The sequence below is a fragment of the Acanthaster planci genome, linkage group LG16, assembly GCF_054643075.1.
Source record: "Acanthaster planci isolate LZ-2023a linkage group LG16, COTS_SCS, whole genome shotgun sequence".
Lineage (NCBI taxonomy): Eukaryota > Metazoa > Echinodermata > Asteroidea > Valvatida > Acanthasteridae > Acanthaster > Acanthaster planci.
The window spans coordinates 7,954,405-7,977,825 of record NC_141792.1 but is presented as its reverse complement, the minus strand read 5'-3'; the positions used below and the strand labels follow the sequence as shown (position 1 = coordinate 7,977,825).

General features: G+C 44.9%; 1 protein-coding gene across 4 annotated transcripts in view; it reads left to right on the top strand.

Moving 5' to 3' along the window:
* Nucleotides 1–21,404, top strand: part of LOC110986533 (eukaryotic translation initiation factor 4 gamma 3-like) — a 42,631-nt gene extending 21,227 nt beyond the window's left edge. For 2 of the 4 annotated variants that reach the window (XM_022248469.2, XM_022248464.2), the window contains exons 10-30: nucleotides 309–415; nucleotides 984–1,401; nucleotides 2,207–2,334; nucleotides 3,139–3,228; nucleotides 4,068–4,238; nucleotides 4,914–5,051; nucleotides 5,461–5,520; nucleotides 6,136–6,276; nucleotides 7,604–7,840; nucleotides 8,928–9,032; nucleotides 9,463–9,720; nucleotides 10,284–10,450; nucleotides 11,899–12,083; nucleotides 12,782–12,933; nucleotides 13,764–13,936; nucleotides 14,137–14,341; nucleotides 15,003–15,101; nucleotides 15,527–15,700; nucleotides 16,916–17,003; nucleotides 18,086–18,232; nucleotides 18,929–21,404. In XM_022248469.2, coding sequence (XP_022104161.2) covers nucleotides 309–415; nucleotides 984–1,401; nucleotides 2,207–2,334; nucleotides 3,139–3,228; nucleotides 4,068–4,238; nucleotides 4,914–5,051; nucleotides 5,461–5,520; nucleotides 6,136–6,276; nucleotides 7,604–7,840; nucleotides 8,928–9,032; nucleotides 9,463–9,720; nucleotides 10,284–10,450; nucleotides 11,899–12,083; nucleotides 12,782–12,933; nucleotides 13,764–13,936; nucleotides 14,137–14,341; nucleotides 15,003–15,101; nucleotides 15,527–15,700; nucleotides 16,916–17,003; nucleotides 18,086–18,232; nucleotides 18,929–19,104 — 3,419 coding nt within the window. In that variant the 3' untranslated portion in view covers nucleotides 19,105–21,404. The remainder of the gene's footprint in view (nucleotides 1–308; nucleotides 416–983; nucleotides 1,402–2,206; nucleotides 2,335–3,138; nucleotides 3,229–4,067; nucleotides 4,239–4,913; nucleotides 5,052–5,460; nucleotides 5,521–6,135; nucleotides 6,277–7,603; nucleotides 7,841–8,927; nucleotides 9,033–9,462; nucleotides 9,721–10,283; nucleotides 10,451–11,898; nucleotides 12,084–12,781; nucleotides 12,934–13,763; nucleotides 13,937–14,136; nucleotides 14,342–15,002; nucleotides 15,102–15,526; nucleotides 15,701–16,915; nucleotides 17,004–18,085; nucleotides 18,233–18,928) is intronic. The other 2 variants (XM_022248468.2, XM_022248467.2) reach the window with 2 other exon arrangements.
* The last annotated feature ends 2,017 nt before the right edge of the window (nucleotides 21,405–23,421 follow it).

The following is a 23,421-nucleotide window of genomic DNA, read 5'->3' as shown; positions in this document are numbered from 1 at the left end:
GTTTGTTCGGCTGCTGTTGATTGCCAAGGGCATCAGACTTTTTCACCCAATGCACTGTGCTGCGTCTGGCAGGGTTGGAGTCAAAGGAAGTATACTTTTTCAACAGTTATTGCGTCTGTTACTTTGTGGACAGCTGCAAATGTTGGCCTTTTCCTTTAACACTAGGAAATAAAAAATGTGAAAATATAACAACTTACATGTACATGTACATCTAGGAAGATGCAGGCCCAGAAAGAGACTAGTGATATGGCATGTTGTCACTTTATTTTGCCCATTTTATCTCCAATTTTTTCTCCCCCACCCATCAGCCACAAAAGAGCCGAGTAAAAAGAAGAGTCAGAAGAATCGATTTAGGGATATCGAGAAGAAGGCTCCCAAGGATGAGGATGAGTTTGAGGCTTACCGCTCCACGGAGGTGAGCGCTGTTCCCCCCACTTCCCCCCACCCAGTTTGTCCAATTCTACATGGAGTTCATTACCATGACGTTATTTTAATGTGGGAACATGTTGTTAAATGTACGAGAAATTGTCTTGCATAATTTTTTTGCAGTCCGTCCTGTTTGAAGTGAATTTGTTCTTGGCACTGACAATTTTCCATCCCTTTCGCCTTTCGATCCCAATCGCTGTGGTGCCATTTCAAGAGGACACTGTTCATTAGAGCTGTTTTCTATTCAAGTAAAACCGATGATTTTTCTCATTGAAAACATTTTCTGAGAAACCATTGCTCACTGGCCAGCTATAGGGAAATGGAACAACAGCACATCACCAGAGAAAAGCAAATTTAAACTATTAAAATATCCAAACTGCTATTAAATTTCAGTGCTGAAGTGCAAGGGAGATTAAATATATCAAGACGAAGTACAGAGGATGCGTCCTTGGGATTGAGGATGGAGAGCGTAAAAGACTGTTTCCTCCATGGAAGATTGAGCCTTTTATTCCTAAAATTTGTCACATTGATTTCAAACTTGTTGGTCTCTGTTACAGCAGGTGGAGGAGTCCCTTGAGAGTGAAAAAGAGGTGCAGCCAGCGCCAAAGGAGGTGGAGAATGCCACTCCCGAGACCACGCCCGAGACCAAACCCAGGACCACGCCCGAGACCACGCCCGAGTCCACGCCCGAGACTTCACCCGCCACAACTCAGGACGTGGCTCACAAGCCAGAGGCGGAGCCCGAGAAGGTTGCGTCAGAAGAAGGGCCGACAAAGGGGGCGGAGTCGGTGGAGGAGGCCAAAGAGGCAGAACCGAAGGAGGTTGTGGCATCGGTGGTGGTGGATGGGGAGAGCAAGCCGGAACCGGAGCCGGCAGAATCAGAAGACCCCAAGAGCAAGGAAGGCACGGAGGACACGGAACGCAAGGAGTCGTTGAAGGACAACAAAATTCAACTGAAGTACACCTACAGGGAAGGTAAGAGGCGTGGCCTCTAGTCAAATCCAACTCCTCTGAGTAAGGGAATGTGTTCACAAATGAAGAAAATCGCGGATTTGAAGTGGCAGCCGATGTAGGAATGGATATATAAGAAAAAACTTGTCATCAGACATCATCATGGTGTAGGAATAGGGAACCATCATGTGACTGGGTAGCATGTGACTGATCAGGTGGGTGATAAACAGAATGGAATCGGACAAGAGTGCGGGTAACATTTCTGTCTACCGTAATACAAACGGCACTGGTGATCTGACAAAAATCTGAAAGGTGTTTTGTTGGCTTCAGTCACATTCTGTGTGGTCCAGTCGCATAGGTAGGTTCCCACATGCAGGGTCTTTTCAGCTGTTCCCAATTTGGACCATTCTTGGCGCCGCCCTTGGAAATAACCCCAATCTGGTATTCTTTACTTGTGAAAGATACATTGACCATCACTTGAAGATATGCATCTGCAATTTTCTTGTACACTTACAGAGAAACGCAGAATCATCTCAAGAAACTTTCGACTCGGTATGCAGTGGGCATGGTGACACCATTATGATGTCACCATGATGGTGTCACCATGATGATGTCTGATGACAAGTTTTTTCTTATATATCCATATTATTAAAAGCCCTCTTCCTCGTCATCGCATCAGTCCAATTCCAGACTCTGCAGAGATGAAACAAAACCATGCTATTACGATCTCATCCGTTATGGACCAGCTCGGCTCTTTGATTGCAACCATTCTCTCTGTTTTGAGGGGTTTTCTCAAGCCCATTTTGATCTCTTTCACGATGTGCCACAGACCAGTGGAGCCCCATGAATCCTGAAGGGAAGAAGCAATACAACCGGGACTTTCTGCTGCAATTCCAGCAAGACTGCAAGGAGAAACCAGAAGGGCTTCCACACATTCCAGACATTGTGCTGGATAAGGTAACCACAAATAGCACCGTTTGAGTTGACTCACCTGATTTAATGCCATAAAGCGCGGTTCATACTACAGGCAAGTGCGAAAGCGAAGCGAGCTTGACATCACCTAAGATTTGTGACAAAAGAGTTGAAATGTGTTCCTCTTTTGCAAAGTTGCAGCGTGAGTATTTGATCTGACGGCACACATTCGTGTTGGTGTTCGCTTTCGCATGAAGTATGAACCGGACTTAACTGCAGTGGCACTGCACTCGCGTATTTTTTCATCTCAACGTGCGCATTCCATTTGGCAAATTAAGACACCCTGTTAGTCAAAGAGGCGTGTACCGCGCCCGTTCCACCAGTCCCATAACGATGTGCCTCAACAGTAATGGATTTTATTTTTGGTTTGTTGAATTACACTTTAGACCTTATTCACAAGGAAGCCATTTTTGATCATGTTCCTCGAATCCATCTTATTCAATGTAATCTACCAAATGAGGTAGTGCCAGACTACTTTGGGTTCAATGTCTCACTTTCTTTGTTTTAAATGTTCCTTTTTAAATATTTAGATACAATAAGTCACAAAGTTTGTATTTTCCATCATTTAAATGATATGTTGTTCTTAATTTCCCAAAGTCAAAAAGTTGACCTCACTTTCAATTCAATATGGCCGACTTGTAAAAAAGGTCAACTGAACAGATGAAACTTTCTGGAAAGGCATTCATTGGACTTACAAAGCACAGTGCATTAAAGACGTGGGTTTTTGAAAGTCAAAGTACCTCCTTTCTGACTTTGTTACATTTGTCAACCCTTTTCCCACCCGCACAGGCTGAGATACGACCTCCAAGTTTTGACCCCCCTGGCAAGATACCGAGAGCTGACTTCACCCCGTCATATCTCAAGTCACCCCGCGGTATGGTGAGTACCAGTCACTGAGGCACAAGGTCCCTTAGGGTTTTTTTTTTTTAATGGTGAGTCTTCAAGCACAAACACCCTAGGTCCTCGCAGTGGGATGCTCTCTCGGTCTCACAGAATCTTCCCGTGCCTCAACGCCGTCCTTATGCTGAGGTCATTCTGTGGGTCGGTTGGTAAGCAGAACAAAGATGTAAAGCTGTGCCATAGTGTGCATTGCCTTCTGTGATTTAACAGCACAGAGATACACAAATACCAGCATGTGTTTTCTATAATGAACTCAATACACACAGCCTCAGCGTGTGTACAGTTGATAGCCTGCTCAAAATGACACAGGGTCTTCTCTGCAGTCCTCATCGCTACAGTTGGTTCATACTGCACAATTACGCACAGGAAACAGTGAGGCACAGTCGTTAAACGTCACAATCGATAATTTCTATGATAATCCCTGTTTAAGGGAGTTGAAGCCCTGCATTCCAGAGGCCATTGATTTCCCGTGGTTACTGCAGAATTCATTGACTGATTGATAGCAACCATCCCAGCCTCAAGTTGGCCACGAGGGCATTGGGATGTGACTTCGGTCTGCCTAAATCAGTCGTATGTTCTGTTAGACTTGATCCTCTAAAATCTGCCAGAGTTGGCTGATTTATTCATGCAGCAGTTGAAAGCATTTGGCCGGGCTGTGGTTTTCGGCACACCAGTGCCAAGTTCTTTGTACTCATTGAAATGAAAATGTCCTCTCTGAGCACCAAGTAATTCAATAATAAGTCCAGATTTCTGTAATGCTGGATCCTCACCACATCATGAAAGTGCATATTTCTTTTCATGCCCTCTTGGCACTGCAGCCCCAGCCCCCGTTTGGCCAGGGTATGCCGGCTGGCGGTCGGCGGTCATCCAAGGAGCCCAAGAAGGTCATCCAGCGGGTCTCACAGCCCATCAAGCTGAACACGGCCGGGGAGAATGCCTGGAAGCCCGACAAGGACATGCCCGCTGATGAGGAAGAAGCCAAGACCAAGGTCAGTGCTTGAAGGATACGGGAGGGGGGACGGTGTCCAAATCTTGAGTGTGGAGCTTGGTCTTAGGTCTTCACCGGTTGCAGGGGCACACATACCGGTTACCTGATGATGTATTTGAAACTATCCCCATTATTAACTTTACAGACTGCAAATCAATCAGAAAAGGGGCAAAACAATTTTATGAGATAGCTATTTGCAGAAAGAGAGGCCACTAGTTGCTCTGTTTCTTTCGAAAGTTATTGAGCGAGTGGTGCCGCGCTTGTATCAATTGCCATGTTTGCATAATGGTGATGACGTGACTTTTTGTGCGTGCAGCTTTGTAAATGGGGCTTTTCTTGTGACTTTGTGCCCACTTGATCACTTCTGTACTTGGCATGCTGCTCGTACATAGCTGCTGTTGGCTTCAGTTAATACAAGTGCATTAGGGACAGTGATGTGGCGTTGGTTCACTGATACCAGAACCTGCCTAATGGATAGTGGGAACCAGCTCTGGGATTGCCAATTGCGATCCAAATCTGTGTGAAAAACGAATAGGCCCAAAGAGTCCAACCTCCCAAGATGGCACCCAGTGACTTCCAGTCCTTGGCTTGGACATTCTTTTTAGTAAGTATGAAGAGATCAGTGGTCTGGTGTAGCCGCTGTTGCATGTAGCTAGTCTTCTTTTCTGCCCTGCAGGAGCTATTCAAGAAAATCAAGAGTCTCCTGAACAAGCTTACGCCAAATAACTACGAGAAATTGAAGACGCAAGCCATCGGCTACAACATCGACACAGAGGAAAGATTAAAAGGTGTCATTGACTTGGTCTTTGAGAAGGTGAGCGAATTTCAGCGCTCAGTTGAAAAGAGGAGGGTTGGGAGTGGCAAACAACTTAGGGTGTTAATCTGTCTTTATTTTTTTTTGTTACCAGTTTAGCCAAACTATCAGACGTCATGAAACACATACCGTCATTTATCTCGATGGTTTTGGTCACGAAACGGGCATGCAGCTTCTCTGTGGATCAGCTGAATCCCTCGTGTTTCACTTCATGCTCATACCATTGGGTACTTTTTGTTATTTTGTTAAACTCAAGTTCCATGCCTGATGAAACCAAGGATTCCTCATAGGTGCCTGGGGTATTGTAGCTGATGTATAGGGGAGTTCTTTTCTGTGTGTATAGATCTGCTTTTTAAACAAGGTAGTGCGTTCCACGAATAATTCTGTCGGCATTTCTGTATGGTTGTAGGCAATCAGCGAATCTTCCTTCAGCAAGACGTACGCCCAGCTGTGTCGAGATCTGTCACAGGTAAGAGTCCAGACCAGAGGCTTCCCCTCCCCCCCCAAAAAAATATCAAGAGGCATTCGATTGTTGGTCAGGTGCCCTGGCTGCTTGAATCCCGTTCATTCCAGATGGTGAAAAGTTCCTACGGGGAGGTTTAGCAGGATTCTGCAGGAATCTGGAAGGCGTCTGTGTTCTTGGGCAAGACACTCTGCTGCAATTGCCTCCTTCCTCCCAGGGGAATTAATGGCCACCTGTGAGAGTATGGAACAGATTGCACTGAACTCAATTGCTGGCATAGAAAAGTTACCTTATGGCCTAACGAATGGGGGTAGTAATGGTGGAGTGCATTATAACATTTATATACGTACATGTCTTACATATACACGTATACATCGCAGTTTAAAAGTTATACACATACCTAGCACTATATAAGCATCACTCATTTGGGTAAAATTTTAATTGAAACAGTAATTGGCCTCGTACACAGAGTAGGATTTCGTAAGGTTCCTAGCAATACAGCAGAAGGAAGAAATGGCATGAACGTGATTTTACTTCCAAACTAACCCAAACCGTCCAGCCCAGGCAGCCAGTCTGTGTGAACGAAATTAGAGCGCAATTTTTTTCCGACATCTTGTGCAGCTGAAAGTGCCGGCGGCCTCGGGTAACGGCATGGTGCAGTTCCGAACTCTCCTGATCAACCGGTGCCAGAAGGAGTTTGAGAAGGAGAAGAGCGACGAGCAGGAAGAGAAGCTGGAGCGGGAGAAGATTGCTCAACTACCGGTAAGCAGGAGAAGTAGCCACAACATATCTGCTTAGCGAAACGGGGTATCTGCTTAGTACAAGACCAACCTGCTTTTAATAGGGAAATCCAGTTTCCAGCCAAAGCGTTGTGCTGTGTTGTACTGCCTGCAACTGGTCGTCGGCACATTTCCAAGTCCTTTCTTTTGTTGGAGAACAAATGTGACCAGCTGTAGAAAAATGGGTACTATGTCACCAGATTCAGGTTGTGACTTTCTGATACGGCTGGATTCTGTACATTAAAAGCTACAATGTGATATATGAATGAATCCTGGAGTGCGCTGCGTTCTGGAGATATACACACATTTGTATATCCAAATTTTCGGATTCAATGAAATCACTTTTTCGAGAAAAAGCTTGAGAGTGTAGCACTTGGAAACACAATGCTACATGGGATTTCTTACTAAAGGATCAATTTTTCATCTTTATTCATCAGTGTCCATATAGTCACAAATTCTAATAGTATAAATATTACATAAGCTATTCACAGAAACAAACACAAAATCACATTTTTGTAGAAATTTTCCCCTTTCCAAATAGAACAGGCCATTGCGTGTTTTGGCGTTGCTCGACTTAATACCCTTTTTTGCAGAGCGGGTCACAAATTATGAAGCTTTCCTGCCAGAAAGGCCAGGATAGGCATGTTCACTTGCACTGCAGTCATGATAAGTTATGACCAACTTGCACTGCAGTCATGATAAGTTATTACCAACTTGCACTGCAGTCATGATAAGTTATTACCAACTTGCACTGCAGTCATGATAAGTTATGACCAACTTGCACTGCAGTCATGATAAGTTATGACCAAACTCACAGTGTTTACAAAAATTAAAAGCTTCAGATTCTAAAGAAATAGCCCAAGTCACTGCATTTCATTTCTTTCAGGGGGCAGTTATCTGGCCAAGTTATTTGGTGGTTGATACGCAGTACTGAGGCCAATATGTAACCCTTCCCCTCCTGCCGCCCCCCCAGAAAATGACTTGAGTTCACTCCATCGCCCCCACAAGTGGCTGTTTTATTTTTCAGGCCCAGTTGTTTGGAAGCCAGTGTCTGGCACTGAGGCCAACATATAAATGCTGCACAGATGCGATGTTTTGTGATTTACGGTTTTATACCATCTTCCCTCAGAGAATCCTTGAACCCAGACAGATTCATTCAGAATGTCTCCTGATGTAGCATAACATGCTCTCATTCAGTCAATATAATCTGTGCAGGAATTTTCTTGGGTTTTCCTGAAATAGGCTCAGGTAAGAAAGGAAAAAAGAAATCAGTGTGTTGTTTGAGTGGATTTGAATTTCTCTCCACACAGGCCGATCAGCGGTCGGCGGCGCTGGAGAACCTGGAGATCAAGCTAATCAAGAACAAGCAGCGCATGCTGGGCAACATCCGCTTCATCGGTGAGCTCTTCAAGCTCCAGATGCTGATCGAGCAGATCATGCACGACTGCATCTTCAAGCTGCTCTGCAACAAGGACGACGAGTCGCTGGAGTGCATGAGCCACCTCATGAGCACCATCGGCAAGATCCTGGACCACGAGAAGGCCAAGGTGGGTGGAGCGCTGGGATTGGTGGGGAGGCAGGGTAAGGCTTGAGCGGCTGGCATTGGCCCGTGGAGAATGGAGGCACTGATATTGGTGTTTGGGTGCTTGAATGACTTTGAGAGCACTGTGATGGGTATGGTTCCTGGACAATGAGAAATCCGACCTGGCTGGAGCCCTGGGTTTACAGGGGAGGTGAGGTTTGGGTGAACGGTTGACATTGGTTGGTTGGGGCAAGGAAGCATAGATGTTAGGGTGCATTAGTTACTTCGTGTCCCCGGCAAAGAGAAGTTGACTGTTAGTGGAGCTCTTATTTTGTGGGCGAGGTGGGTTTTGGGCATATGGTTGGGGAATGAATGCTGTGATCGAATGTTTGGGTGCTTCAGCTGTTTAGTGCCATTGGTTGTATCTTGACCACAAGGAGGCCAAGGTGGGTGGACTTCTGCTTCCTAGGGAGCATGGAGTTTATTTGAAGGGCTGGGCTTAATTTGCTGGGGGATGGAAGGGAAAGCAAGTTGCTTGGGTACACAAGCCATCTGAGGAACACTGTTGGTTAGGTGCTAGACTAGGAAAAGGCCAAAGTGGGTGGAGCTCTGGGTTCTCTGGGCAAGGGGGAGGTGAATGGGCAAATAAGCCCTTTGCAAGTTAAATATGAATACAATCTGGTACACTGAGTTATCTGATTGTACATAAACATAATGATATGAATTCCCCCGACTAAAGACACTGTTGCTATACCTCGTGATTCGGGGCAAGCTTTTGCATAGCGACCATCACCTCTGGAATGGACAGGTTCCTTTGTACCCTTCTTATCCAGCAACAGTGTCTTTAGTATGAAGAATTCAAAAGAATTCTCACAGAGTTCACATAAATTAAAGAACTCAGTGTACCAGGCTTATTCAAAGTTATCTCGCAAGAGGCTTATTGGCAACTTGGGCATTATAAGAGGGGTGTGTAATGGCGGGACCTCCAATGTCGGTCTAGCCCCCAACACCAACTCTGTAGTGTGGATGTAAGTATGTTTGCAAGCCAGCGGTGCCTGTCTGTTTGAAACTTCACCTTTATAGCGCTTTCTAAACTCCCCCCCCTCCCCCAGAACCGTATGGATCAGTACTTCAACCAGATCAAGAACCTCACTGCCAATAAGAAGACGTCAGCCAGAATCCGCTTCATGCTGCAGGACATCACGGACCTACGAGCGGTGAGTGGGCAGCCCTTGAATCGCTTCTGAGCAGTCAGGTGGCCTGCACATGGCTGCTCGCCTAGCGTGTGCCTTTAGTACGGGGTTCAAGGACTCGGTGAAACGGGGCCAGTGATTTTGTTGTTGATCGTGCAGCATCGACATCAGTACAGACCTGCTAACCTAGCCGTACTCCTTCCTGACGTCAGGCATTACCACACAAGAGATTAAAAGTTATTTAAATGAGCCGTCAGTTCATTTAAATTTTTAATCTATTGTGTGGTAATGTCTGACCTCTGGAAGGAGTACGGCATGTTGGCAGGTCTGCATGTGTGTCACGCATGTTCTATAACTTGCAAGAACCAACCACAGGGTTCATAATCATTTTTGGAACCGTTGGCCGGTTCCAGTTAATGGCCCCTCCCTCTTCACCCCCTCTTTCTTCTCACAGAGGAACTGGGTGCCCAGACGGGCCAACGACAACCCCAAGACCATCGAGCAGATCCGGGAGGACTTCAAGCGGGAGGAGGAGCGGAAGAAGATGGAGGGCATCGCCCAGATGCAGGCCAACCAGCCCCCCAGGCTGTCCCGCAATAAGCGGGACCAGCCTCAGCGGGTGGGACCGCCCCCGCCCGAGGGCTGGAACACGGTGGCCTCTACCAAGGCCGCCCGGGTGTCGGTGGACCCCAACAAGTTCCGGGTGACCAAGGTACGACGTGGTTGGGCGTTGGGTGCCCACGGTCACGGAGAATCCTGAAAAATCTTGGAAAAGTCCAGAGGAAAAAGTCACGGAAAAGTCAGATGTTATAATTATTATTATGATATTTTTACCGGATATCCTTGTTTGTCTGTAGTAATGCCTCTTGCTGTCTTCCAGTTCATAATACCTGACAACTTTTCTCTTCAAAATGGTGCAAAATATCGTGGAAACTGCCATATTTAGTTTGAGGAGAGCCTTTGAATTTGCTCTTTAGATTCCTGTTTGAACCACAAAAATGGCTGAAATAACAAAGTAAGTTTCCTTTCTTGTGTGTTGGTGTGATATGGGCTTTGTGCTTGATCTTTCAAAGGCGCTGTTTCCTGCCTTTACAGGATTTGCCATCCGAGGCTGGTGTCGGGCTCGGTCTTAGAATGGCCTCAGAATCAGCTGTTTGCAGGGCACTTGTGCAGAAAAGCCCAGCAACTTCTGGTGCCCGTGCAAACCCTCGTTTCAGAGCCTCAAAAAATTGATCTGCTTGAATCCTACCTCCCCTTTCTTCTTTGCCTCCTCAGCAGCAAAGCATAGACGACGACATCCAGCTGGGGCCTGGCCGCCAGACTTTCGGTGGCTGGAGCCGGGGCAGCAGCGGAGGGAGTTCCAAGGCCCAGCCCAACCAGGAGCAGCCCGAGCCCAGGCAGAGCAACCGCTTCATGATGCTGTCGGAGGAGAAGCGCGGAAGGTGAGAGGAGATTCCCACAGCCCTTTTCTTGCTCCTGATGCTCAGAAATGATTTTTCAAACCTGTATTCCTGCCCAACGGAATTCGCTCGGCATGCTGGGTTGGTGGAATGCACAGCATAGCCTCAATTTGGCCGACAATCCTCAAACTCTTTCTGACAAACAGTGAAGAAATGGGTTATATCTCTGTGCACTCTCAAACATTGCTCTGTCGAAGGCTTAACCCAAAACCAACAGACTTTTTGCATGAAGCTTATGACTGCTTCGATTCCTCGTTTCTTGAGCCCTTCGTATGCAACAGTAAAATTCATTTTTGTTTTAATTCCAGTGATTCCCTGAATTAACCAAGGGGATGAAAGGAATCAATTTTTTAAAATATTTACAAGCATTCCTCAGTCGATTTCCTCGTTCAATTCTTTTTGAATGCCAACTGCAAAATGACGCACTCGGCACAAAGTCTTTTATTTTTTTTTTCCGACTGAAGAGATAAATGCCTTTCTCTTCCTGAGATCAGCACCAAAAATGAAAATGCTTGTCATGTTGACCAAACCCAGACACCTTATGGGGAAAAAAAAACGAGTTTTGGCATGAAAGTGAAGTTCAGGTTCTTCACCAGAAAATTCCCAAACCCTTCACACGTGTCGGAGAGGCAGTAGGCCCTGGTCTGCCGATGACTGCTACTTCAGTGAATGTGAAGGAACATCAAACCTCGCCCTGGCCCAGTTAATACTCCTGGGTGCTCCCTTCCCCGTGAGCATCACAGATTCCAGACTGGCTCGCCACAAAGATGCCACGAATTTTTTTTGGGGGGGGGAGGCTTGCTAAATCCTTCCTCCCCGTCAAGTCTGACAACTGAACTGCTGCATGCCTTGGTGTAGTGGGAATTTTGCAAGAGAGTCAAAAATATCAAGAAGCAGCAGAAAATTCACAGGAAAAATGCTTGGGAAGGAAGACAGTGGAGCTTTAACCCTCCTATGCTAAGATGCATTCTTGACACAGTTGTCATATCAGTCAAAATCAGTCATATTTCCCGTACGTGTCTGTGTACTGGGGGAAATCAATTGGAAGGCATTTTTGACTGTTTTTGACAGTTAAAACAGAAGGAGGGTTAAGTAATGAGTAACAGGCTGGAAGGTTGTGTAATGACGTTCATAGTAATAGGGTTGGTTGGAGTCATTGCATCAACCCCCTGTGTTCTGTGCAAGTCCTCAAACAATAAACAACCAGTTTACAGGGTTATTTTTCTTAGCTAGCATTAGTTGTACTTGGACATTAATGCTTTAGTGTCCTTTCACAAGCACAAAGGATGCGGCATGAGATTTTTAATTCTACACTGCATAGGATTCAGGAGGATTTTCATGATCCTTTGTGGCAAACATGCTCGGGAAATTTGGGAGGATGCAAGAACTGTGTAATTAACCAAAGTCACAACTCCGTCTGTTTGAACAAGGGGTCCGTCGGCAGTCGAGGCCCGGGGGCGCGGCCCACAGGGCCTCGGGAGTAAGAGGTCCAGCTCGTCGCGGGAGCGCGAGCAGAACAACCGGGAGAGGCAGTCGGCCATCGCCGAGGTGCAGAGAATCTCAGGAGGCCGCCGCTCCAACTCCCGAGAGGACCGAGAGGCCGACATCAGAAGAGGTGAGAGCGCCCTTTGTCTCGTTTAAAGGGCAGAGCTGATGGGTCATTTCACGTTTTTATACTTCATCTTAAGCAGTCAAATAGCTTAAAGTCTTGTGGAAGGTTGTAGCTAGGAGGGCTGTGAAATTGGAGAAAGGTTCATACTTACATGTACTGCAGGCAAAGACTGTGGTTCTATGCACAGTATGGAGGTAGCGAGGCATGCCTTCAAAGCCTTGGCAGAGGGCGAAATCGAGAAGGAAAAAATGTCCAATCAGCACCCGGTATTGGATCAGTACGATAGTGGCAGCTGAACATGGTACAGGTGGCGACCATTATGCTGCGTTATAAAGAATTGGCACTTTATTTGCTGGGAAAGGATCCTCACTGTGGAGATTGACCGTACACAACGTACGGTGGCCGACCAAACCTTTATCTCTGGCTAACTGTGTGGTCACATGGTACTTAGACATCTTTTGATGAAACCCTGTGCTGCCATAGGCTAATCCATGAAGCCTCACCCCGTAATTTTTTTACCCATCGCACCTGTGATTTGTGTCTGAGATGCATGAACAAACGTCCGACATGCGTGTACAATGCACGCGGCTGCACTTTGCAGTGTAGCATCAGAGAGGAGCACTCGTTACTCTGCCCATGCCCCGCAGTGGGCGGGGCTAACGGGACCGGTCCATTTGACGCGCTGTCTTTGACGGTTACAGTTAAGCCTGAGCCAGCCCCAGTTCCTGCCCTTGCCAGAGAGCCCGTCAAGCCTACCGCTGCGGCTACGGCCTCGCCAGAACTCAGCGAGGAGGTCTTTGAGAAGAAAGCGGTGGGCACCATCGAGGAGTACCTCAACATCAGAGATATTGGGGTAAGGCATCAGCTTCCTTTGGGGCGTTCTGGATTGTATTGTGGCGGGGGATCTTTCACGTTTGTTTTTTTTTCCAAACAGGTGGAGAGCTATTTTAAAAAGTGGGAATTAGGCTCTGCCATAGTAACACTTTTTTATCCCATTGGTGTGATCCGAGATTCGTACCTCATGTACGTGGGAATGCGAATTGGTTTTTGGACCCAACCCGAATGCGTTGTTTTTCCCAGGAATTAGTTTAGTGCTTTCCTGCTGCCTCTAAAACTGACCATTTCTTCTTCATCTTTCTTCACTGTTCTGTTTTAATTGATGCGCACACTTTTGCATAAACATGACTGAAATGAAGTACCAGTAAATATAGGCTGCGTCCGAATCTCTTGTCTAGAGCTAGGTCTAGGTCCTTGCTCCTTTGGAAATGCGTGGAGACGCGTTGACGATAGACCTAGCCGTAGCTCTGGAAGCCCGTTTCGGACACGGCCATTGTTTGGAATGGGAGCAGTGTAAGCCATTCCTTTGGCCAAAATTGTGGCCAAATGCAAGTCTTTGAGGACAAACGTGATTGCAATGAATTTTTGTGTGCGAGTGGCCCTGGCTGTAGGCCCGTGAAGTGAAGAACCAAGCCTTACTGAAGGGATATTGTGTGCAAGATATTACAAACGCTTGATGGTACCCGAAATAGTCCGGGGGGGGAATACCGTTGGTATCTAGATGTTAACGTGCAATAAATATGACTTCTCAGTTTCATTGTAGTCCCCTCCCCCAAAGAAATGAAGTTTCGTTGTTATTTTCAACGACCTTGGGGTTTTTTGGGGGTCTCTGTCTTTTGCTGACAGGAAGCCATCGAGTGTGTGAACGACCTTCAGTCGCCAAACCTGATGCACGTCTTTGTCCGCTCTGCTATGAATTGCTCGTTAGAGAAGAGCCCCCAGGCCAGGGATCTGGTGGGCTTGCTGTTCTTCAAGCTGCTGAAGGCTGGCCATCTCTCCAAGGAAAAGTTTGTGGATGGGTGAGTGGCCGCTGTGACAGGGTTAGGGTAAAAGTTAAAAGTGATACAAAACCTTTCCAGTTTGTTGTGTCCAACTATCCGAATTTAAATTTCATCAGCAGAGTCGTAGGGGGCAGAGGGATCGATCTTGATGATCATGCCTGTAAACAGAACCTGTCGCACTAATGTGAGAACCTTGGAATGTCTTTTTCCCCGTTTAGTGTCAAAGAGGTACTAATGTATGCCGATGATATGGCATTGGACATCCCCTTAATCTGGAAGTACCTCGGGGAGATCATAGGCTCCACGTTCCGGGACAACTCACTGTCATTGACGCTGTTGGCAGACATGATGGACCCCGTCCGGATAGTGGACAAGGCCGGGGACCTCATGGCCGAGATTCTTTTGATGGTTGTCAAGTTAAATGTAAGTGGGCCATTTTGTAGTCACGGCTGCCTGAAGGTACAGTCCATCATTTGTCATTTAAGACAACAAAAGTGCTCAAAATCTGAAGGATGCTTCAGAGCTAACCTTTTGAAATTTGAAGTCAGTAAATGCTGTATTTCTCAGAAAGTGATATTCTAGGATCTTGGATTACAAATCCAAAGTTTCAGTCATGTTTTTGAATTGTACCCAAATACAGCGTCCGGGACACGCTCTCAGTCAACCAACTGCAGCTCTGCAATGCTGTGCACTGAACCGGCAAATTATAGCAACCGCATGCGCGATGTAAACATGTCGGCAAAGTGTTTACACTTGAATGCAGTTATTCACATTGAAACAAACTATCAACGGCAATTTTAAAAAAATGCAGCTTTGGACAGGTCTTGAAATTGCCTTCTTTCGTTTTTTTGTCTCAAAATGACAGCTTGCCTGAAAGAGTGAGCTTAGTCCCAAAACTTTCTTTAAACCCAATTATGCCTGTCAACAATAATTGTTTCTGTATGCAAATGTGGGACTGCACCTGTTAATGATAGACTCTGGGTTTTTCAAAAGCATCAGTGGCATGTATGTTTTTAGCGCTGTGGTTGAGTTCAGTACTTGTGTGCACGACCGGAAGTCATTTGTCCCTTCTGGTGTTTTACAGGGTGCTAATGTCGTGGCAGAGATGTGGCAGTCGTCAGGCTTCAAATGGGACATGTTCGTTCCCATCGGGAAAGACGTCAAAGAATTTGTAAATAATAAGGTATGGAAATTACACTGAAAAATAGTTTCATGTAGTTTTTCCTGTTCATTCCATGCCCACTGGGCAGTGTCTTGACTTAATCACATCCGAAACAATAAATGGTGAAGAACCACATGCTACAAAATGCCTCTTTGTATTTCTGTTGTGCCGAGTCCCTTTGATGTCAGCGTTCTGACAGCAGTCGGGTTTAAGAACAGCAGACACCTATAACATATATGGATGCTGGGGAACTTCATGTTTACCGTTCATTACGAGGAGTATTTTGTAGCTTCAAGCAAGGTTGAGGTTAAATCACATGAACAATAAGTCTTCAATACTGTGCATAGCTGTGTCATTGGCTGTCATTGACGTTGTACAAGTATGAAAATAAATGTGAATTTGATTGAAAAAAGTTTGGCCTCGGCTGTTGGCTGCTCTTGTCGCAGAAATTAGACTTCACGTTAACCGCTGTGAGTAGCAGCACGACAAACAGCGGCGGGGACGCCAACGCCAATAACGTTGTGACGGACGAGGAGTGGGTCAGGTTGATCCGGCGGGAGCTGGGCTGCATTCTGACCAGCGCCGAGAACGTCAACAACAGCGTTTTCGACTGGATCCAGGTGAGACATTGTACCCGCTGCTGGTAGGGGCAGGGCATTTGTCGGTCACTTCGGTCAATTAATCAAAGTGTCGATTCGATTACATCTTTTGATTTGATTTGTCAAAACCAGCTTTGTGAAAATGAAGGCTTTTCTTTCAAACGTTGCAAGAGAAGGCTGACGACTCTGAAACTTGCAATGTATCTTAATAAAGCTACTGTCGGGTCGACCTGTGATTCTCTTGTGCAATGATAGATTCATCATCATCAAGTGAAACACTAGTGCTCAGCCTGGGAAAGTCACGGAATTATGTGAAAATGTCTTAAAGTAAAAAAAAGTTGTGGAATTTTTCAAACACTGTGTGTGATTTGTATTATCAGAAATAAGTGCATAAATACGTGATTTTTTTATTCGCAATTTTGAAAGTCCAAATAGTCCCAAGAAATTGCATTATTGGGTCATGGATTTTCATAATTTGGTCATGGAAAAGTCATGGAATTTAATAATTGTCCTTGAGGCGTAGGAAACCTACAAGTGCAAACAATTGGTTACTGCGAAACAGGCAGCGTCTTGACACCCATTGATCGCAAGCGTGTTCATGTCACCCATGTAGCATCATGCAGATGGACGGCGATTGTTCCTTGCTGGTTAGGAACACTTTCAGTCATGACCTCAGAATTTTGACGGCCAATCTAAGGTCGCAACAGAATAGAAGTTGCCTTGATTGATTTGTTGGGGACAGTTGTAGCTCAAGTGCGGTTCGGTCCTGAAAAAAAGTCAGTCACAGACTAAATTATTTCATCACAAGGTTGACAAAGATCATGCATGCAACTTTGCCCAAGACCAACTAATTTCCTCTCTTATTTTCCTTCCATACCGTCACAAAGTGGAAAATTTCAAACTAATCAGAATGAACCCTCTTCTGGAGTTGACCATATTGGATTTGAAAGCGGTGTCTGCTTCTCATTTTTGAATCCGCGGGCATCAGTGGAGGAATAAAACCAAATATCCTGACACGTTGTTACCTGTAGTCTGATGAATGAACTGAATCTTTGATAAAACGTGCCTTATTATTGCAAGACTGACAGGATTGGAACCCCACGAGAACCCCAAAATAGTCTGATACCATCCCATTCAACAGTTCACAATGTAGAGCACAGATACGAGGAACAAGATCATAAATGGCTTTACTCCGGATCGAGATCCATTCTTTGCCCATTTTCTGCCTCTCTACAGAAGCACCTGAATATTGGGGCCAGCCAGGAAAGACAGAGGTTATTTATACGTGCCTTAGTGACGGTGGTTGTCCGAAGCACAATACAAGGCGAGTACAAAAACGTCGTGGTTTTGATCTGATATCGCTCTTCGTAAGTAAGATTAGACGAAAAGAACTGCCTCATCCCGTTAGGTTCTATTAGGACTTGGGTACGGTCAACCGGGGTAACTTTGGCAGTCTGTTCCAATAACAAATTATTTTTAATTGTTGATTGGATATGGTTGTCACATGAAGCATTAGGTCTAATCTAGTAGTAGCAGCCATCCATCCACTTCTGATTGCAAGCTAGAGTTTAATTAAGTGCAGCCAACGTTACCATGTGGTTCAGGGCAACTTTGGCAGGTTGCTGGAAATTAATGAAAAACTACAAGAAAGGATTATAAGAAGTTTTTACTCGCGTAAGATCCTTCAGGCCAAGCCTCCAGCAGTATTTTATGAAAAAATTACTTTGGTAGAATGATTTGAGAGAATCGTATATCATTCATATAGCGCATTGTGAAGATATGACGACTACAACCTAGGGGTGTGGCTTGTGCCAAATTTACCCGGTTTACAGTAGATGAGTACATTTGGTAGATATTGGGGTTTGAATTGGTTGGTACCGTGTTGCAGAGTTTGGAGTTTCAACTGGTACTCTGATACCCACGTCACTGTTGAAAATTGCTGGTGCATGGCTGCAGATATTAGGGCTTAGACTGGTACCCAGTACACTGCTGAAAATAGCCTGTACCTTGTCACAGATATCAGGGTTTCAACTGGTACCCCGATACCCGATACTCTGCTCAAAAAATGGCTGGTACACAGTTCTGTTGTCAGTTTAATTAACCCCTTCGCACCGGGAACTGTTGACAGCCGTGGATTTGTGTGAGGATTAGTGCATGCCACACATACAGTCTATTCACCATGCAGCTGCTGGTTCAGTGGGGCCTGCTGATGGACAAAGGCCTCCATTAAGGGCATACCACAGCCCAGCAGTCACGGTCTAAAGAATTACCGGCGCGAAGGGGTTTAACCAAAACTGTTTGCACATTCCAAAAGAACCTGTCGTAGCATCTCTCCAAAATTCCCCAACTGTTGGCTTTTGCCTTCATTTTATTAAATGAAATTTTTTTCTCTCATCCTCCCTTTAGGAGAAGCAGAGAGCTGTAGAATGAACCATGATCTACTTACCACCCGGATGTCCATTCTGAAACGCTACATCAACAACGACAACTTCCTTGAACTCCAAGCGCTCTACGCAGTACAGGCCTTAAACCAGAGCTTAGAAAATCCCCCCAGTAAGTGATAAGGGTCTCTGCCCCCCTCCCGACCTGCTTAAAGAGAATATGTTCTGCTAAGCAGGAAAAATGAAACCACTATGTGTAATAGGCATAGTTTAATCATTAAAGACACTTTGTTATGTAATTCTTCACGACAGCCGTTGGAAATGCACCTTTGTGATTCAATTAACCTTATTTTGTAAGACTTGATTTGCTGTTTTAAAGATACTGTAGTGCCTTCGGGATTTAATTCATATTTCCGTATTCATGGGAAAACTTTTGCATCATTTGACAGTGAAAACTTCAGTGATTTGCACCAAAAAATCAGCACAAACATTTTGTTTTCTTCGGGGATTCTTTGATGTGCAGGGAGACGGCGATAAGCCAACGAGAAACCCTTTTTCAGAAATATTTTCACTGGGCAAATTTCAAGTTCACAAGTTGAGCAGAGAGACATAAAACTGTATGTTCACTTCCCCGAACGACATCACAGCATTAGAGCTCTGTCTTGTCCCAAAAGGCATGGACGATTTCAAGTGTGTAAAAAAGGGAACTTGTCGATGCACCAGCCCCAAAAGCGTATCTATTAGGTTTCTTGAATTTTAAGGCAGATTGTGGATCAGGAAAGAAATTAGCGCAGGAGGAAAGAAAAATCATCGCCTGGTCCCTTTGATGTTTTCTTTTCTGATGGTCTGGCAATTCTCCCACTTGCAGGACTACTAGGACACGTCTTCAATGTCCTCTACGACGAGGATGTCATCCCCGAGGAGACTTTCTACGCCTGGCAGAAGAGTACAGACCCCAACGAGGCCCTCGGCAAGGGTGTGGCCCTGAAGTCCGTTACCAGCTTCTTCGATTGGCTACGAGACGCGGATGAAGAGCCCCGCTAGTTTAAAAAAAAAAAGCACCCCTCCAGAAGTTAATTGGAAAAAAAAAACAAATTGCCTGAGCTCTTCCTATCAAAAAAAGAAAAAGGACAGGTGAAGTTGGTGTGACGGGAGTGAGCAAAGATCGGGAGGTGTTGGTGGCAGGTGGATGCGTGTATCTCTGAAATGATTTATGCCTTGTTTTACAGTGACCGTCTCGCTTCCAGATTTTGTAAGCGTTGCCAGTGGTTGGTGCGAGGGACACCATGTATGACTCGGGACACGACTTTTTGCCAGTTGATAGAAAGACTGGCCACTTCACTAGGCGAGTTTGAGTGTTTGCCGGCCTCTGTACTGTGTGCACTTAGACTGTAAAGGCAGCAAAAGAGACTGTTGGCTATTTTCGCGCCCACCTTTTTTTTTTTAACCGCACTGCTACATGTCCCCTCTGCAGCGGTCACACTGGAAGACAGATGCTGTTTGATCCCACGGGATTTGCATGCAACCACGACAGTTACGACTCGGCATCGTTTTTGCAACTTTTTTTTAACTGACCTGGTGCCCCATGCCGGGCAATTAACCGAGACGCCGGCTGGGTACCAGTGGAGATGTTGTGGCCTTCTTCACTGGTTACCCACCTTGTGTCGTGTGTTCTGGACCTTGCTGGGTACCAATCAAAAGCCTGACTAGCAAGTTGCCGCTCACCCCATCTTCACATTGTGCTTTTCGTGTATTTGTATCTTTCTCGCTTCAAAAGCATCCCAGAATTTCACCAGAAAGTAATACAATTTTAAACCATCGTTTATGAAACTTCGTATGTGGCATCCCCTGAGCTTTTTTATGGACAAGAGTTAAAAAATAAAAATTTAAAAAAAAATTACAATTTTGAGATAAAATTGAAAAAAGGAAATATGTATGTAATGCAGCACTGTGGATGCATAATTTGACAAGGTTTCTGTTCCTTTTTTGTTTTCATTTCGACTCGTTTCCTCTGTTATGTTGGCAGTCAAATTTGACTGGAGAATTTGTTATATTAAATTATATTTGATTTCTTGGACGGTTTTACCCAGAATCTTAATGTGCAGTTCACCATGGAAGACGATTGTACAGTAGACAATAGAGTGTTTCTTGCTGCCATGAATGTACCATTACAAAAACAGGGGTGTTCACGATATTTTCCTTTTTCTCTCTCCGGACAAGCACACAGATGTAAGTTTTCTGTGTCTCCCTTCATGTAGTGTTTCAGAACGCTTCACACGATAATTTTCACAAATGTGGCGGTTCTTTGTGTTATCAATTATTTGAAAGCCTGTCACACGGGACCCTACGTTAATGCTAACCATTACCCCAAAGAAAAATGTCATGTACATTGTCGAGTTTCTGGAAATGCCCTCCCCCTGTAATTGTCCATTTTGTGGTGAGGTCTTTTACTAATTAATTGTAGTCTTTTTCAGTATACATAATCGCCTTTCAGAGGATGCCTTTTGTATAAAATAAAATGTTGCACTCAAAACTGTCACCTTGTTGGGATTGTTGTTGGGTGAAATGAACAGTTCCCATCATTTTCAACATACAAAGCAAACTATAGAACTAGTCACTCTCCTTGAAGATTCATTCGTGGCATATTTAACTAGTAACCTTTGACCTGATGTTATACAGTGATGCATATTCATCGTTTGTGTATTCATGACCCAGTTCAATGCATATCGGATTTAAAACCAGCAAAAGAGCAGTTGGGAACCTATGTACACTGCAGAGAGTTTTTGCCCAAGGTTATTTGGCGGCTTGGAACTTTTTGCTGTTTCAGGAGGGAAATGAGGTGACTTAAAATGACAAAAAAGAGAGAAAAACATTTCAGAGAAAAGTGCTGCAGTGAGTGGTGAAAGAAATTCACGACAAGAAAACTTAAAGAGAAAAATGGATATATTATTTTAGAGTTTTATGCGGGTTCGTTGGATGCTGTTGATTTGTTATTTTTTCACTATTCTTTCTTTATAAATTGTCTTGTCTCATTATTATATACATATTGTGAACTATTGCTACCGAAGATATACGAATCGGGGATGCCACTGTATTGTATACCATTGCGAGTACAGAAACAGCTCCTGCGAAGAAAAAATGTAAAACGACATTTTTGAAGTGAGCTATTAAAAATCAACTTTTTGATCTAAAAAATAAGAACGCGGTTTATATATGCGAAGTATATACGAGCTGAACTGCTCGAGTAAGAAATTAATCGAGGGAGGGGTACATTTCTTTTCCTCCTCTTTTTCTGCTTCAGGTGAATTCGAAATTGATCGACAAATAAAATATATGCAATTTCAGTTGACTAGTGTAGAGGGGTGGCTATGACATTGTGTACCCGTAAAGGAGGCGGGATGGACAAGTTTCGATTGGAGAAGACAAATATATATATACAATTTAAAAAAATACTTGTCTTTGCTTTCCTTTTTCTTCGAGTACTTTCCTTGCATGTGTTGCAACCTGTTCAGTACTCCGACTGCGCGTGCCCAACATGAGGTGCATCCGAGGTCATTCGGGAACAGTAGTGCGTGTCCACTCGAGGACCGCCCTATCAGTGTGGCCTACTTCCGCGCACGATTCGCTCTCGAATTACTGCTTTTTTGGAATCTCGAATCGGCTCTTAAAAGACCAACTACCGCCAAGAGCGTACACAACTCTTCGTCTGCGTGAGTTCATGTACCTTGTAATTTTCGCGATCCAAAATGTTGGTCTGGCTTTTTAAATTGCACATCTGCAGTCGGCATATTTAATTAACTTGGATCAATTATAGCGACGTTGGATCGACTTATTGTAGTTCTTTTTTGCATTCATTTGAAAGAGGATCAGGTATTCTTATGGGAGTTCAATGGCCTTCATTTTTTCAAAAGATGATTGGGCCGTATGTCCCAGGGGATGGAAGTGCATATATACCCCCCCCTCTTCTGTTTGACCTGAGGGGATGAACTGTTAGACCACCTCGGCACTTTTCCTTGGTAAAGTGGAAAATCGGGGCTTCGGGACTTTTTGAAACTTCTCAACAGCCAAAAGTGTTCAATTGCAGTGAAAAGGGGAGGGAAATTACAAAAAGCTTTGAATACGCCGTTTCGATGTATGTTTCGGTATGCATATTAAGATTTACTTTTGTGTCATGGTTTGCGCTCCCTAGTGTCAGCCCCCCCCCCCCATTTGCAAATTTCCAATACCGGGCAGTTTTTCATTTGAGTCATGTCCCAACCTAGGTCTTACGACGCCGCTCTTGAATGATTTCCCTTTGAATTGACGAGTTTTTAATGAATATACATGTACTTATGTGGTTGAAGTTAAAGGAGACGCCTAACATAAAAAAAAACCCAAATTGACGTTGATTTCAATTCAGCCACCTTAAAATGCAGACAAATATCAAATGGAAACGAATGAAGTTAAGGAGATAGGGTAACGTTGTCGTCCACATACTTATTTCATTAAGGGTCCAATGCCTTTCCCATCTTTAAAAGCAATCTAAATCTATCCGCCTCGAGCAGAAGCCCCCCTCATCTGTTGAAATGAGCCATATTGGTTGACACTGTTCATTTTGTTGGCAGCGATGCGGCCGCAGCGCGTGCATTTCCTGATGTTTGTGGACCAGCGGAGTTGTCCGACCAAAGAAGCTTCCGTTGCTAAGAAACTTGCTCCCTCTCCTGGTCTATCCCGAGGCTCATAAAAGCAAGGTTAACGCACCGCGCCTTCAACCAACAACCGGCCTAATGGTCCCCTACGTTGTTTGCGACTTGTATTTTCTCACGGTTTCTGTTACTTGCACTGAACCCTGGGTTACAACTTTAATGAACAAAGTTTCCATTACGATCATTGCATTGCATTGTGGCCTGCCGCAGTGCAGATCCCAATGTCAGATATTTTATCACGAAATGGGAATAAATTGGATTGCTTGATAATTGGACGAGATGCCCCCACCACTGATAGAACGGACAATTTAAGAGTTTTTTATTGTTATTATCTCGAATAGCTGGTTGGTCTGCTCTGTATTCGGCTCCGATAAAACGTGCGTCCGGAGAATTATTTCCATAGACAATGTCGGATTTCGTTCAGTCGCGTGCCGCCTTGTCATCGCGCGGCGAGCCGGCCGCCATCAGATCCCCAGCGTGTCAATATTAATCCAACGGGATTCACAAGGGCCGACCTCCCAAGTGAGTGGATTTTACAGAGAGCGACAAATCGGTTAGCCGTGGCTGCACGGGGTTTGTTATTTATACACTTATCTCTGATTAATGCATGCGGCGTGCCACAGTCAAAGCTGATTGAATTATCCCGGGAAGATCCATTTTTTTATTAGTTCCGATT